Source organism: Giraffa tippelskirchi, chromosome 3 (genome assembly GCF_054371585.1).
Source record: "Giraffa tippelskirchi isolate mGirTip1 chromosome 3, T2T-mGirTip1v1.2.pri, whole genome shotgun sequence".
Lineage (NCBI taxonomy): Eukaryota > Metazoa > Chordata > Mammalia > Artiodactyla > Giraffidae > Giraffa > Giraffa tippelskirchi.
The window spans coordinates 136,280,981-136,296,867 of NC_137277.1; the positions used below are offsets into that span (position 1 = coordinate 136,280,981).

The following is a 15,887-nucleotide window of genomic DNA, read 5'->3' on the forward strand; positions in this document are numbered from 1 at the left end:
CTCTCTTTTTCCCACCTGATACTGAATCTGTGTGTCAGGTTCCACTTATCATAACATAAGAGTGGCTTCACTCATTTTTATTATTTTTTTTGCCCCTGAAGTCATTTGGGTTTATGAAGTTCTTTTTCTCTGTTATTTGAAAGAGATTTTTATTCTTAGAGTGATTTTGTGTATTCCAACACTTTGATAGAAGGACATCAAATTGATGTAGAAAAGATGCCATAGCGTATGAGGGAAGCAGTGGTTGACATTGATCGACAGACTCCAGAATCTACCATTTCCACCTTGAGAATGAAAAAAAAAAATGTGGAGAAATAAGATCCTATAGAGGAGACTATATGGGTTTGGTCTTTATTCTACTTTGGTCACTTGAAATTTGCTTTGTAATGTCTCCTAGAAAAAATATTGGAACATGAAGATTCAAATTTTATACTAACATTCATAGATGTGCTTTCAAATAGACACAAAAACCTTATTCCATATCCTCTGATTGGCTTTTAAATACAGGTACTCAAATTACAGATAAAAGATAGTTCATTTCTTTACATTTTGGGTGATTAGACCTATAACAGTATATGAAGAAAGTGAAGTCGCTCAGTTGTGTCCAACACTTTGTGACCCCATGGACTGTAGCCTACCATGCTCTTCCATCCATGGGATTTTTCAGGCAAGAGTACTGGAGTGGGTTGCCATTTCCTTCTCCAGAGGATCTTCCCAACCCAGGGATCAAACTCGGGTCTCCTGCATTGTGCACAGACGCTTTACTGTCTGAGCCACCAGGGAAGTCCATAACAGTATATATACAGGTAAATATCTGATTTGTTTATAACCAAAGTGAATTAGTGCATTTTTCTACAAATCTCAGGAGTTGGATGCTTAATATTAACATTTAATTTTCCTCAACATTCTGTGTAGTATGGAGATCTTTAAGACAGAATTGTAACTAGGTGTATGAAAAGATGAATTGACTTGCCTCAGGCTGCAAAGTGATTTGGGGACGAAGATGAGAACTCAAATGAGTGTTAATACTGTTATTTTTGAGCATTTACCATAGATCAGGTACCATGCTAAGTGACTATATCATCTCATTTAATTCTTGCTATAACTCTGTGATATAGACATTACTTCCATTTTTCAACTGAAGATACTGTGGAATCTTAGAAATAAAATAATTTGCCCAAAGTGGCACAGTTGGAAACTGGGAATCTGGGATTTCAGAACAAATCCATGTGCTTTTAAAGCTTTATCCTTAAAGCACTACATCACACTACGTGGTCCTTGACATAATTTCCCAATTCATAATTAGACACATTATTTTCTTTGTCTCTAGACTCAGAGCTGTAAATAATATGTGAATGGTGATGAAAGACAACATTGATTTTGAATGTTTTGACTGTTGTGTTGAATTATTTGTACCTAAAGAGAGAGGACCACTAATAATTTGCTCCTTTGTGCTCTTATAAAAAAACTATTGCATCATATACTTTTCCTTGATCGTTGTGGCATGGTGTTCTGCCTCCCAGTTCTCAGGTACAGACAAGATGATCCAGCTTGTGCTTACTTGAGTCTACGTGGGTGGGGAGTTCAGCCCACTCATGTGTAATTTTCAAACTACCTCATAAGATTCAATTCATTTCATATTAACATGTATTAATGACATATACTTGTTAAATTTAAGGTTGAGATATACACTAAGTAACTAGACCTCTACCCCTTCTGCCATGTGACCATAGGCCAAGTTATCCCATATCTCTGAGCCTCAGTTTCCTCATTTGTGATGGAAATAACGGTACCCATTGCATAAGGGTATTACTGACCTCCTAGTATATTTCTGGCTCTAAATAGCTGCATATTCATTCAATGCCAGTTTCTTACCTACATTTTTTTTTTTTTTTTTTTACTATCAGTAGCTGCATATTCATTCAATGCCAGTTTTTTACCTACTTTTTTTTTTACTATCAGTTAAATGGTATGTCCTTGCCATTCATCCAAAGTCACAACTCAAAAACAAAGGCGGGTGGGAGTTGTGTATAGCTTAACCCCATTCATTTTTAATTTTCTTGTCAAAGGCTGACTAATCAGTTTCTTAGTTGCATAATTAGCAGAGACAAAGCTAGAGTCATCAGCTACCAAAAATCTCTAAAATGTAGAAGAGAAGAATGAAAAGCAACAAACCACCTAGAGTTAAAAGGTGATAAGAAACATCCTAAGATGATTAAAACCTGTTGGCAGGTGACAGAAACAAGTCCTTGGAGTGATTTTAAGAGGCTTTGTGATGCCTATTTCAAATTTGTTACTGAGATATCTGATCTCTTCATAGTAAGAGAGGTATTGTTTCATGTTCTGTCAGTGCTGCATTGGGCAGGTGGGGTGCTTTCAAGCTACAAAAAGCAGCAACAAGCTCTGTAAGCTATCTACTTTTCTGGAAAGACTTAAGGAAGATGTAAAATCTACTTGTGTTTGGAAACTGGCCATGGATTTTGTAATTGGCATCCCAGACTTTCACACATAGATGAAAGGCCTTCTGTTAGTCTCCTCTCTGCCCCCACCCTGTTGCACCTACACAAATCACTTTTGAAAAGAGGAGGCTTGGTAAAGAATCCCTAGATTACTCACATTTTCTCCTCTTTTTTTCTTAAATTTATGTTTTTCAGGACAAATGATACTGGCCTTCTTTCCTTCAAAGACCACTTGCCTGTCACTCAGATAGTTATCACTGATACGGACAGAACAAACTCAGAAGCTGCTTGGAGAATTGGTCCCTTGCGTTGCTATGGTGACCGTGAGTACTAAATTGAAAGAAGCTTTCTCTCTCCTTACATAAGCTCAAGATGTTATTCCCTTATCCTTTTTCCCTGCAGTGTCCCCCAATCCTGAAAATTATCCACATGCCCAGTGCTTTCCTATAACCCATTCCATGCTTAAGGATATCTTTTTCATTTGCAGGACACTTTTGGAATGCGGTATCATTTTATACAGAAGCCTCTTACCTCCACTTTCCTACCTTCCATGCGGAATTCAGTGCTGATATATCCTTCTTTTTTAAAACCACGTCTTTATCTGGAGTTTTCCTAGAAAACCTTGGCATTAAAGACTTCATCCGACTGGAAATAAGCTGTAAGTTTTCTCATTTATAAATCTAATGTAACTGATCAACAGAAGTTTTAATCTTATCTTTTCCACAAGCAACTAGTGTGTATTTTAACCATTAAGTTAATCTCCCTGGGTATCTGTCAGATTAGCAATGGTAATTTATAGTTTCTTCTTATACTTTTTATTATTACCTAACAATATTTAAAGAGTCATTCTCTCTTCAAAATAGTGCATTCCCCAAATTCCCATAGATATTTATTTATAGTGTTCTTTATGTGATCCATGGGCATTTATTACATATTTTTTAGGTTTTCACACCATTACAGTGTCTATGGAATGCTGAGAACACTAGTATTCTGCATTCTGTTTATACTTAGTGTTCCCTTTTTTGCTATACTTTTGCTCTGCAAGGTGTTTCCTGACTTATTTCCCATCATCAAGAGTATGTGCTTACACAATCAGAATTTTCATTGTTTCTCTACCACTTTACCATGAAACAGGGGTGTATCTAGTGAATTTTATGTCAGGATGTGGATCATTTTTTAACATTCCATTTCCTGTAAAGAAAGTATATTCAGAAATACTCGTGAAGTTAAATGAAAGGTAATAGAACTGCAGATGGAGAAACGTTCTATTAATGAAATTTTATATGTAATTATGCTAATAAAAATTCCAGTAGAAAAAAGACAATACAATAAGTAATTTTAATCACATTAATTAATTTTTTATATAAAAGGGAAAATACCTACATATTGACCTGTCACAGAATAGTAGTAACATTAAAATTTATGTTTCTTATGCTTGACTTATGCAACTTTGTGAGTGATTTCATCAAAATTAATTTTCTTTGCATGTTCATCATGTTCAAAAGAGAGCATAATGAGATTTATCCATTCGTCTTCTCTCATACTGATCAAAGGGTACTTTTTATTAATTTTAAACTTAAAATATGTTGCACATTAAGCAATAGATATATACATTTAGGAAAGATTGATTTTAAACATAAGGCTAAGTTTGATAGAGATTCATAAAAATTCCATTTTACAATAAATTTCAGAAGCTGCAATGCTTTCTATTTTTTCACCATCAATGCTAGCAATTTCAAATATCTTCAAAATAAAAAAATATTCACTAAAATACTTGTATTAGAAAATTCGTCATAGGTTACTATTCCATTTGGTAAAGCCTCACATAGTTCCTAAGGACTTGGAATTACTTAAGCTCTCTTGGACTTCCCTGGTAGCTTAGACTGTAGGAATCCACCTGCAATGCAGGAGACCCAAGTTCAATCCCGGGGTTGGGAAGATCCCCTGGAGAAGGGAATCCAACCCATTCCAGTATTCTTGCCTGGAGAATTCCATGGACATAAGAGCCTGGTGCACTACAGTTCATGGGGTTGCAGAGAGTCAGGCATGACTGAAAGATTAACACAAGCTTTCTTCAGGTGTGATTTATGTTCACAGTCCCTGTGGTACTATATGTTCAAGTATTTCAACAGTAGAGCGAAGTTAAACAGTGATAGTACAATAACTGTAAAAATAGAAATTCAAAACTTGAGTTCTTATTCTTAAAAACACACACATATTTTAGTTTGCATGTTCAGGAGCCTATAGTTAAGTCAGGAGTTCTCTCTATTCACTTTCCTCTTGGATATAATATGTATTAAATGGTAAGCAATGTACTATTTGAACCTTACATATACATTATTAAAAAGTAATATCAACATCAGCATTTGTTACAGTTTTTTTTTCTTGGTGGAGGAACATTTTATTGCTGGTATTATTTAGAATTACTGGTGTGTGGCAATGATAGAAAACACATCTTTTAGTTGCTCTTGCTAGTTTCCTGATTCTCTGCCTTCAGTGTATCCCACTTTTTCTCATACACAAATTGGACTGCTCCCACGATCTTGCCCTTATTAAAGTCATGACTAGGGAGATGTGTGGTTTTCATTAGGCGTCTCATTTATCTGGATCCAAATGGATGTTTTCTTTGGTTTGATTGATGCAACTGACTGTATTACAGTAGTAATATGACTATAAGAAATGCCCTTGGAAGCTTAAGTAATGTCTTAGCAACAGAAACTTAGAAATTTGAGCACTCCAGAGAAAGAGACAAAAAGTGCTGGCTGGAAGAGGTAGCTGAGGTGTCTGTACAAGTCTCCTGCAAAGCACGACACAGCTAAGTGTTTCTTCTGCAGTTACAGCACAATACAAAAAAAAAAGATCTCTCTAATTGGTAGTTTTAACCTCCTTTTACTCCAGTGATTTAGGCTGCTAATGGGAGGAAGCTCTTGTGGCTTTAGTGCGAAATAAGATCCCTCATACCTACCTTGGGCAAGTTCTAAATATGTGGAGTTGAGTGCCAAGCATTTAATAATATGGATATAATAACCTCAATGTAAATTCAATAAAAATCAAGCCCTAAGGCCTTTCAATTCATTAAAGCAGCAGCAAATATTATGGCATATTATCACACAATAATGAGCTATGATTTAGTATTAATTACATTTCAATGTCCAATTTGTTTGTACTTTCTGGTACTATATTTTGTCTTTTAGATGATGCTTCCTTATGCTTTATGTTTTACTATTATATTGTACAAAACTATTTTAAATGCAAGTGATATTAAATCTGATTGAAATTTAAAATCCAGTTATGTCATTGTTTGGTGTACACATTTCACCAGGTTAGAGAACATGTGTTTTTCAAAATAAGATTTTATGTAAACTTTTTCAAAGTCCAAAGCCTCATATTTTTCAAAATATCTTGTTTTATGATTATTATTTGAAAAGAAAAACAGGACTTACCAGGTTGTCCAGTGGTTAAGAACCTGCCTGCCAATACAGGGCAAATGGGTTCAATCTCTGGTCCAAGAAGATTCCATATGCAGTGGGCCGGCTAAGCCTGTGTACCACAACTGCTGAGACTGTGCTCTAGAGCTGAGAGCTGCAACTACTGAAGCCCATGTGCCTTAGAGCCTGTGCTTCGCAACAAGAGAAGCTACCATAATGAGAAGCCTGCAAACCGCAACTAGAGAGTACCCCACCTGCTCGCTGCATCTAAAGAAAGCCTGTGCACAGCAATGAAGACCTGACTTAGCCAAAATAAATAAATAAATAAATTTAAAAGGAAAAACAGACAAGCATGGGAGAAAGGGGGTGGATCTTTCATTTCTTACTAACAGCTGCATTCATCTTATGTCTTTTTTTTTTTCTTCTTTAATGTCCTCCTTCTGCTAGGCTATGATGTTCTTGTGCTTTGAGAATCCTTTCTCAAATAAGAAGCCTTTCTCGTTTATTTATTTATTTGGCTGTACCAGGTCTCAGTTTCCTCATGTGGGATCTTCGTGGCAACATGGGTGATCATTATCTGAGACCTCCAAACTCTTAGTTGCAGCAGGAGGGATCTTAGTTCCCTGACCAAGGATCTAACCCAGCCCCGTGCATTGGGAGCGGAGAGTCTTAGACACTGGACTAGCAGGGAAATCTCCACTATATTTTTTATATGGATGGAATTTTCATCCCAAAGAGATTCTTCTACAGGTCAACTTCCTAGAAAGAAAATAGCCTTCATGGTAGATTTTTCAGAGTAGATTTCTCTCTCAACCCAAAGGAATGTTACTGTGTAACTATCTGAAGAGAAGTTTTCAAAATCGAGGTGTCCAAATTGTTGAACATTGAACAACAAGTTAGCATAAAATTCTCAATCTATTACCTTCTGGGTCACTTCTAACTAAAGACATTTTTATTTTGTAACCTTGAGATTAGTCTTACTCTATGAAACACAAGATACTTTATGTCCTCAAGTCTTAATGGATTTGTTTCAGATGATATAAAAATAATAGCTATTTTGACAATTAGCTCACAATGGCTGTGCGGGTAAAAATAGACATTTTGGGGTGCATGAGGGGATCAGAAGAAAATGGCTGTTGAGAACAGTTTGGCATCATGAAAAGAGACTATTGTTGATAATGCAGTGTGGATTCTAATTTCTGTTTCTTGAATTCTAAATTGTGAGGAAGTTCTTCATCTCTTCGTTGCTTATTTGTACAAGATGGAATTGGTGGCACCCACATGCCAATCAGACACATTTGACTATAATTAAAAAAAACACAAGAATGGGAATTCACTGGTACCAGGGCATGTGACTAAGTACAGAATTGGTAGGGTACTTTGTTTCTGGTTAGATTCAGCAGTGAACAAACGTTAGCAGTGGCCTAGTGCATTTCTCTCCCAGCTCTGACTTCCAAATATCTATCATTACATCAGTCAAGTTTAGCTTTTTCTCAAGAGAGAGGCAAATTTCAACTGGTGGGAAAGCACTTTTCCAAATGTCAATACTATCCTCTACCTAGGAATCAATGCCTCTGGCCGGGAAAGTGAAGATTGCAGATTGTTTTTGCCTGAGCCCCGGCTCTTACACCTGGCAGGAATGATAGCTGTCCCTAAAACTGTAGGGGGAAAATTTTATTTTTACTCTAAATATCTGAGTTCCTGGCTCAGAACCCCGTAATAAAAGACAGAATGACAAGAGAAAAACAGAAATGTATTAACGTATACCTATGTATGGATGGGGAATACCCAGAAAAAAGGAATAACTCAAAGAGGTGGCTTAGAACTTCAGCTCATATAACATCTTGAAAGAATAGTTAGTCTGTGGAAAAATAATTGGATAAAGGAAAGCAGTTTAAGGATTCCAAAGATAGAGATAAAGGCTAGTTAGTAAAGTTTGTTATGTGGATTCTTCTGGTGACATCTCCAGGCTGACAGGGTCTCATATTGTTTCCAGGTGATTAACTTTTGTCTTCTTGGTAGAGAGGGGAGGAGTGACAGACAGACAACTAAATCTGTATCTGTATCTATATCAGCATCTATAGCTATATCTACATCCATATCTGTGTCTATATATCTAGAAATTTTATTTCTGGTTTTCAGATGTACTATATCAACAATATTGGCAATGTGATGCTGACTTGAAGATATAATACTAAGATGCTTAGAGAACAGTAAAAATTAATACTAATAATAAGTACATTTATACTAAATGGCTAAGTAGTTACTCTGATTAGACATAGTACTAACTGCTTTATATTCATTATTTAATTTTGCTTTCAAATTATCCTATGTATAATCATCAAGATATTATGTTTTATATTGTTTGACTCATAGTCCAAAACACAGATGAGGACAGTAAGTCTTGAGAGGGTAAATAACACACCCAGAGTCACCCAGTAAGATTCATAATCCAGGATTCAATTCTCTGTTCATTTGAACAACTCCTTATTCTTCTTTGCAAAACTACCTAAAGGACCAAGAATGTTAGAAATCGAGAAAATAGCATTATTTTCCTTCTTGTTTTGAAGCATAGGACATTCAAAAAGTCTTTACAACTGAATGCAAAATTGTATGTGCTTTTTTTTTCTGGAGGTAAGTTTGTCATCAGATCCTCAGAGAGTCCATGCCTCCAAAAAAGTTTAACAATATTTCATTTCATTTATGACTGTTTTTTTTTTTTTACAGATGAATACATGGGAGGTCTGAGAGATTGATAGACTACATTAAGGCCTTGCATATTCTTTATTCCATTATGGTCCCTGAGATGTCTCACATACCTGACTTTAGTGGGTCTGAGGACACAGAGAAGGTGTCACAGTTCAAGGAAGCAAGGGCTTTGTACAGAAGCTTTAGAAGCTTCTTCTAATTGCCTAGGAGTACTCGGTATTCGATTGCTCATGCTTATGGTACTTTCCTCCACTTGACATGCCCTTTCTTTGCCAGTCTTCTCTCAAGTACACCATGAGCTCATTTTGTTTCATTCGTCTCTGCTTAGCACAAGCTTGGTTTGGTAAAAACCCATCTAAATACTCAAGTAACTCCTTAACTTTGTCTTGAATCATACGGTATAAATAATGAGGGAGGATATTTGTCAGACTGTTGGGAGAAGGAGAGGCAGGAAGGTAAATTAATGATAGAGGTGATGCTACCACAGGGCCACCAGCTTTCCCATCTTGGGCCACTGGGCTATGTCTATCCCCCCAGAAAATAAGAGCTAGTTCATGTTGGGCTCAAGTGTCCAGTCCACCAAGTCACTAGCCAATGTTGGAGGTATCATCATGTATTTATTTTTTATTTCGTTCAGTTTTTTTGAGGAACCTATACTATATTGATTTATACCCAGATTTGACTGCCCAGGTAGGGCTTGTATAGGTTTTGAAGATGGACAATTTGTCACAGGACAAGTGGGTTAAAAAGTGAGCTCCAGAGACACATCACCAGGATTTAAATACCAACTCTGCCAACTCTGGGTTGAAGTAATTTCTCAGCTATCTGTGGATCAGTTCCCTCCTTTCTAATAGGATTGTAATGAGTTGATTAATGAAAAATGCTTAGCAGAGTGCCTGGATCATGGTATAAGCACTCAGTAAATGTTGGCTATTATTATTGCATTTCACTGATTCTTTCCTAGTTCTAGGAATGAGTTGAACATAGTTGATCATTAGTAGTGACTTGAATTAAGTTAAATAATAATAATTTTAGAAGCTTTTTAAGGACTTAATATCTTGATATAAAATTAAAAAAAAATAAGAAAATTGCAAAGTTGGATGTAGTATGTGCAATGTAACATTTTAATGAATGAAATTTTAGTTTGTTGAGAGCTTCCTGTATACAAGGCCCAGTCCTAGGTTCTGGTTTTCCAGTAAATGAGGTGTTCATCTAGAGTTTGCAGACTAGCTGGGAGACAGATCATAAACAGATCATTATACAACAGAGGGATAAATGTTGAAGTAGAGATAAGCACAGTCTGAAAACATAACATGGAGTTAAGGATGGCAGGGGGTGGAGAGCAGACAGAGCTGTGCAGCCAGCCCTCCACAAAGACGTGCTGTCTATATGGACCTTAATATACACAAGATCAGCTTTGCATAAAGGCTTCTAGCAAAATCTTTAGCAGCCCTCCCCATCAGTCTCACCAGTCCTTACCTGTGTTTTTAAAGAGAAATCCATTTATCTTCACCCTCTCAGTAATGTTTATTTGGTCTCTGGGTGAGCAGAGCTTCAAGGTGGCACTGGTGGCCTGATAAGAAACAAGAAATGGCTCAGTGGGACAACTTTGTTCTTATTTAATCTTTTCATTGTTGAATCAGATTTGCTCCCTTCAATTCTGTTTCCTTTAATGCATAGGTTTATGAGGCAAAGACGATTGATCAGGGTTGATGAATCATGTCACTATATTGAGTTCATTCTACATGTCATATACAGTTCTAGCAACTTTGTCAGGATGAATTTATAAACAACCTGACAACTAGTTAATATTTTATTCTCATTTTACAAAGGAGAAGACTAAGAGGTAATGTTCTCATTTTACAAAGAAGACTAAGAGGTAACAAGCTTGAAAACTTGCCTTAGGTTATGATGGCTCCAGAGTCTATGTCTCAAATCCCATTTTTTAAAAAAATATTTATTCATTTGTTTATATTTTGTCTTGCTGGGTCTTCATTGTGTGGAGTGGACTTCTTATTGTGGTAGCCTCTCTTGTTCTGGCGGAGAAGGCGATGGCACTACAATCCAGTACTTTTGCCTGGAAAATCCCATGGATGGGGGAGCCTGGTAGGCTGCAGTCATGACTGAGTGACTTCACTTTCACGCGTTGGAGAAGAAAATGGCAACCCACTCCAGTGTTCTTGTCTGGAGAATCCCATGGACAGGGGAGCCCAGTGGGCTGCCATCTATGGGGTCGCACAGAGTCAGACATGACTGAAGCAACTTGGCAGCAGCAGCAGCTCTTGCTGTGGAGCACGGGCTTCAGTAGTTGTTGCTCACAGGCTCTAGAGCACTGGCTCAGTAGTCATGTGGCACAGGTTTAGTTGTTCCATGGCATGTGGGATCTTCCCAGAGAAGGAATCAAACTCCTGTCCCCTGCATTGGCAGGCAGATTCCTAACCACAAGACCACTAGGGAAGCCCTCACATCTCATTTTTAAACCTTTTATCTTATTGCCTCTCTTTGGGGTCATGGTTCACATTCACCAGGAGGCAAAATCAAATTCTCTGCTACTTGAAATCCTCATATTGAAATCTTCTTTACCAAGGTCTGGTTTCTATTAAAATTTAAAGGTTGAGAAAGGTATAATTCAGGGTGATGTTTGACCTTTGGTACTGCTGAAAATTCAGATCGGTTAGTTGATGATCGTGTCAAAGAAATACACATGTCCTATTTTGGGAGTAAAGAAGCGAGGGACCGTCAAAAGGTTCTGAGAAGAAAGGAAGGTCTGGAATATGAAGGTTTCTGTTCTTGAAAGGCGACTGTCTTACCCTCAAATTCAATTTATTATTTGCTTCTCTACATCCTTCAGATGTAGATTTCTTACATAATAACAGAAAATACAAGAAGATATACTAAATTAGAGAAAAATGATGAAGATTCTAATTACTGAGGAATCTTTGAGCAAATTATTTATACTTCTCTTAACTTTTATTTTCTTACCCATAAGATGGAAATTAAAAATGATACGTTTTTCATAGAGTTGTTCTGAGGATTAAATGAGAGCATCTATGGTCAGTGCTTAGAAAAGTGCTCAGCAGAGTTCATTGTGTGTACTGTGCTGCTGCTACTTATTTTTCTTTTTCAGGGTTGATAGTATCATCACCACCACTACCACAACCACCACCACCACCACCATCCTCACCAGTATGACCATCACCACTACCCTGTCCACCAGAATTACCACCACCGTCACCATCACCACCATCATCCTCACCAATATGACCATCACCATTATCTTCACCACCACCATCACCATGACCATTATCACCAATATGACCATCACCACTATCCTCACTATCATCATCACCATCATTACCACCACCACCATCCTCACCAATGTGACCATCACCATTATCCTCACCACCACCATCACCACCAATATGACCATCACCACTATCCTTACCACCATCATCATCATCATTACCACCACTTCTGCCACCATCATGATCACCACTATTATCTTCCTATTATCATCATCATCATCATCATCATCATAGGTAGCATTATACCCAACAGCTGCTTCTTGTCCTATACAATAAGCAGATTATTTTAGAAAGGTAGAAAGAGTCATGAAAAAAAATCCCTGTATGGGGAGTTGAGGGGGAGAGTTGTATTTGACCTAGATACTGCCATTTCCAGTGATGCAGACAAGGCACTTAAAATTTCTGAGCCTCATTTTGAAAAAAATTCAGGAAAAGCATGAATGCTTATATCATATGTATTGAAAAAATAATACATTACAGAGTAATAATATATAATACATATAATAATGTTATATATGAAATGCATTATTATAATACACATAATGAATAAGCAAAGCAGTAGACTTTCCAGAGTGTGCTCTTCTCTCTGCAGGAGGGTGTCTTCTTAGCTAACCCAGGATCTATAGCTATCTATGAGGGCACAAATGAAGTCAGAACATATCCAGAAAATCTAGCACCTTGGCACTGGTGTATTTTATCAGATTGGCATCAGGGGCCCTGGTCCCTATTCTATTTCCTGAATTTTCACAATGAGAACCAATGAGGGAAAAAGATGGAGCTTGGGATTTAGTAGTTGGTAGTTGTTATTATCAGTGGAAATTTCAATACTGCAGGGATTTCAACTGATGTCCTCCCTACCTAGCATTTATAATCGTTTTACCATTCGTTCAGAATATGTTTGTGTCCTAAATGCACTGACAACTCCCTTCATCTTTCTACCTGAATCTGTTTTTTGTTTTAGCTCCTTCTGAGATCACTTTTGCCATTGATGTTGGGAATGGCCCCATAGAGCTCATAGTCCAGTCTCCTTCTCCTCTGAATGACAACCAATGGCATTATGTCCGGGCTGAGAGGAACCTCAAGGAGACCTCGCTCCAAGTGGACAACCTCCCGAGGATGACCAGGAAGACCTCAGAAGAGGGCCATTTCCGGTTACAGCTCAACAGCCAGCTGTTTGTAGGTAGGGGACATCTTAAGGTGCCCTTTGTGCTAAAAACCCTACATGACCACAGTGGAACTGGGCCCAAGGAGTATTACTATTTTTATTTTAGAGCTGAGAAATGATTACAGTATTTCATAAAGCATTTATAATTACAGATGTAATTTTACAAATTCTTCCTTTCTAGATTCATTAGCTTCAAGAATGAAAGATTATGTCATTGTGTAGCAAAGTTTGCGGGGGTCTCAGCAAACTTTAGATGTTTAGGGACTCCTATTATTTTTCATCCTTATAATCAAAATATACTCTCAGAAAAAGGAGTGTAAGCTATTTAAACCTTTTTAGATGTTGACTCTGTCAGGGGGCTACAATTCACCTTTCTTAGTGACACCTAACTCCTGATGATTTTTGATAACCATGTAATGATAAATGTTACAGCATCTTCAAGGGATTTGGGGAATCAACAAATGGCAGGGGAGGGAAATATTGGTTTTTAAGCTAAGAGCTTCTTTAATACTTCCAGAAATTACATCCCTTAGGTGGCTGCTTGATACTTGCACAGAAAAATAGCCCTAGTCCCCAGGCATACATCTCTCCACTGATCATTCCCTCCTTGAGACTCAGAACCAGCCTTTAGATAAGTTGCTCATCTGAGCTGACTGCCACTGCTGGCAATAGGGCCTGCGAGGACTCAAACATCTTTCACTGAGCCTTTCATTCATTCATTCATTCCATAAATATTAAGTGAGTACCAAAAACAAATCAGGTTCCCTGTTGGATGGTGGGAATTGAAAGATGACTTATGTAATAAAACATGTTTTTCAACTGCTCACTGTGTGTGTGTGTGTATGTGTGTATGTGTGTGTGTGTGTATTGTGGGAGACAGAGAGACAGAAATAGAGAGAATTTCACCACATTAATCCAGATAGGAAATGAAAAGTTCACATTATTGCTATAATTTAGGAGGGATTCTTTGAAATTAGGTTGAGCAGGGCATATATAGGTTTAAAGTACAAAACAGAGCTGTAAATATTAAGTTATATTGTATTATTATCAAAGTGAAGATACTGCTCTTATCTGAAACTTGAAGTTCAGGTGCTTAGAACAGTAGTACCAATAAGTTCCAAAATTTGCCGATATACCCAGATTCAAGTTTCTTTCCTTATTTTATCAGCTCACACTATATAGCTTTACTGCTAGTAATAAAATGTCATCAGCTATCAATGGGTATATTTTAATTGTTTTCTTGAAATCCAGGTCTGTGCAACTTTTAACTCTGAGTAAAGTTGTCACTAAGAACACACCAACTAAAAGAAAAAAAGTAACAGAATATGTAATCTGTCTTTCCAACAGTAATCATATTTCTTTCTTCATCTATCATGTTTTACATATTCAGCAGAAGCTAAGACATAAGTGATTAAGAACATTTTTATGAATGATGATGAAAAAGCATTCACTTAATTAACCTACATAAGTGATATGATTTACTATTAAAATGTATATTTTTAATTTATGTTGATGCCTTAATTCTATTTAAACATAACATTTTATTGCTCTGAATAAGTTTGCTAGTCATCAAGATTTAATGTCTTTTTTGGTATAATCAATTCAAGTACTTTGCAATTTTCATAAATTATATTCCATGCCAAAGTTTAATTTATCTTCAGACTATATTGATGAATCTTTCTGGTTGAAAGGTGTGTATAAAAATGGAATTTTTCAATCCCTTCATGAAAATTTCATGTAGTTATGAAATTATCATACAGCTTGAAAATGTGACAAACTTTGTGCAAGTTGAAAGTGAAAAGAGGCAGCTGTGTTTCTTGCAGGTTTTAATCTCTAGACATTTCTGTTAAATTGGTCACAAATGCAGTGAATAAGAGCTTGTCTATGTGTCTAGAGGAGACACCTTCCTCGAGCTGCTGCTGAGGTCAGCTACAGCAAAAGCACCTGCTTCTGTTATGTTTCTTTCTAATAAGTTCCATCTCAGATGTTACTCTGCTTTATTGAATTTGGCTTAATGTACTTGAAGAAGAAAAAATGCCATTGGAGGTCATTTTTGTCTGTTGGTTTGAATTTTGCTGTTTAATGTTCAGTCTGCTTAGAAATGTTGGGTGGCAAAAAAAAAAAAAGAAGAAGAAGTCCTGATATTTCCATTTTGTATGGTTCAGTAGTTTAAAAAAAATAGAACCTCTACTTAGCTACAGCAGCCAAAATGATGAATTGCCTTCTCTATCATTCAGAAATTTTGTCACTGGATTCTTATACTTGCTTGGCAGAAAAAATATGATTGCTGTGTGCTTCTTTTCTTTAATTTTTTTAATTGAATTAGAGTTGAATTACAATGTCATGTTAGTTTCAAGTGTATAGCAAAGTGACACCATTATGCATATCCATATAGTCATTCTTTTTCAGATTATTTTCTGAATAAAGGTTATTACAAAATATTGACTATAAGTCCCTGGTGCTATATAGTAGATCCTTGTTGGTTATCAGTTGGTTAACTGGATAGATTGAATGTGACGGTACTTAAACATTAATTTGGATATATCTGTCTAGACACCTTTAACCACTGAAGGACCTTTCAGTCAAAACAGAGTGTTGTTCAGCATGGTAATCACTGGTATTGCTGTTGTGCCCATGAATGCTTCCTAAGTACCAGATTGAATTTTATAGAATGGATGCACCTCTTAGCAATGTGCCTGTCGTTGGAATGTGAAACGCTGAAGTGTTGATACCCAAGTCAATGCATGCTGGATTCCCAGAATCAATATTGTAACTGCAGACTTTTATTTCCCTGGTAGTTAGGGACAGTTGCAACCATGCC

General features: G+C 36.8%; 1 protein-coding gene across 3 annotated transcripts in view; it reads left to right on the forward strand.

The window, feature by feature from the left end:
* CNTNAP5 (contactin associated protein family member 5) overlaps positions 1-15,887 on the forward strand; it is a 982,292-nt gene that overhangs the window by 812,511 nt on the left and 153,894 nt on the right. For all 3 annotated transcript variants that reach the window (XM_081576090.1, XM_081576091.1, XM_081576092.1), the window contains 3 exons: positions 2,655-2,782; positions 2,947-3,117; positions 12,863-13,081. In XM_081576090.1, the coding sequence (XP_081432216.1) occupies positions 2,655-2,782; positions 2,947-3,117; positions 12,863-13,081 (518 nt within the window). The remainder of the gene's footprint in view (positions 1-2,654; positions 2,783-2,946; positions 3,118-12,862; positions 13,082-15,887) is intronic.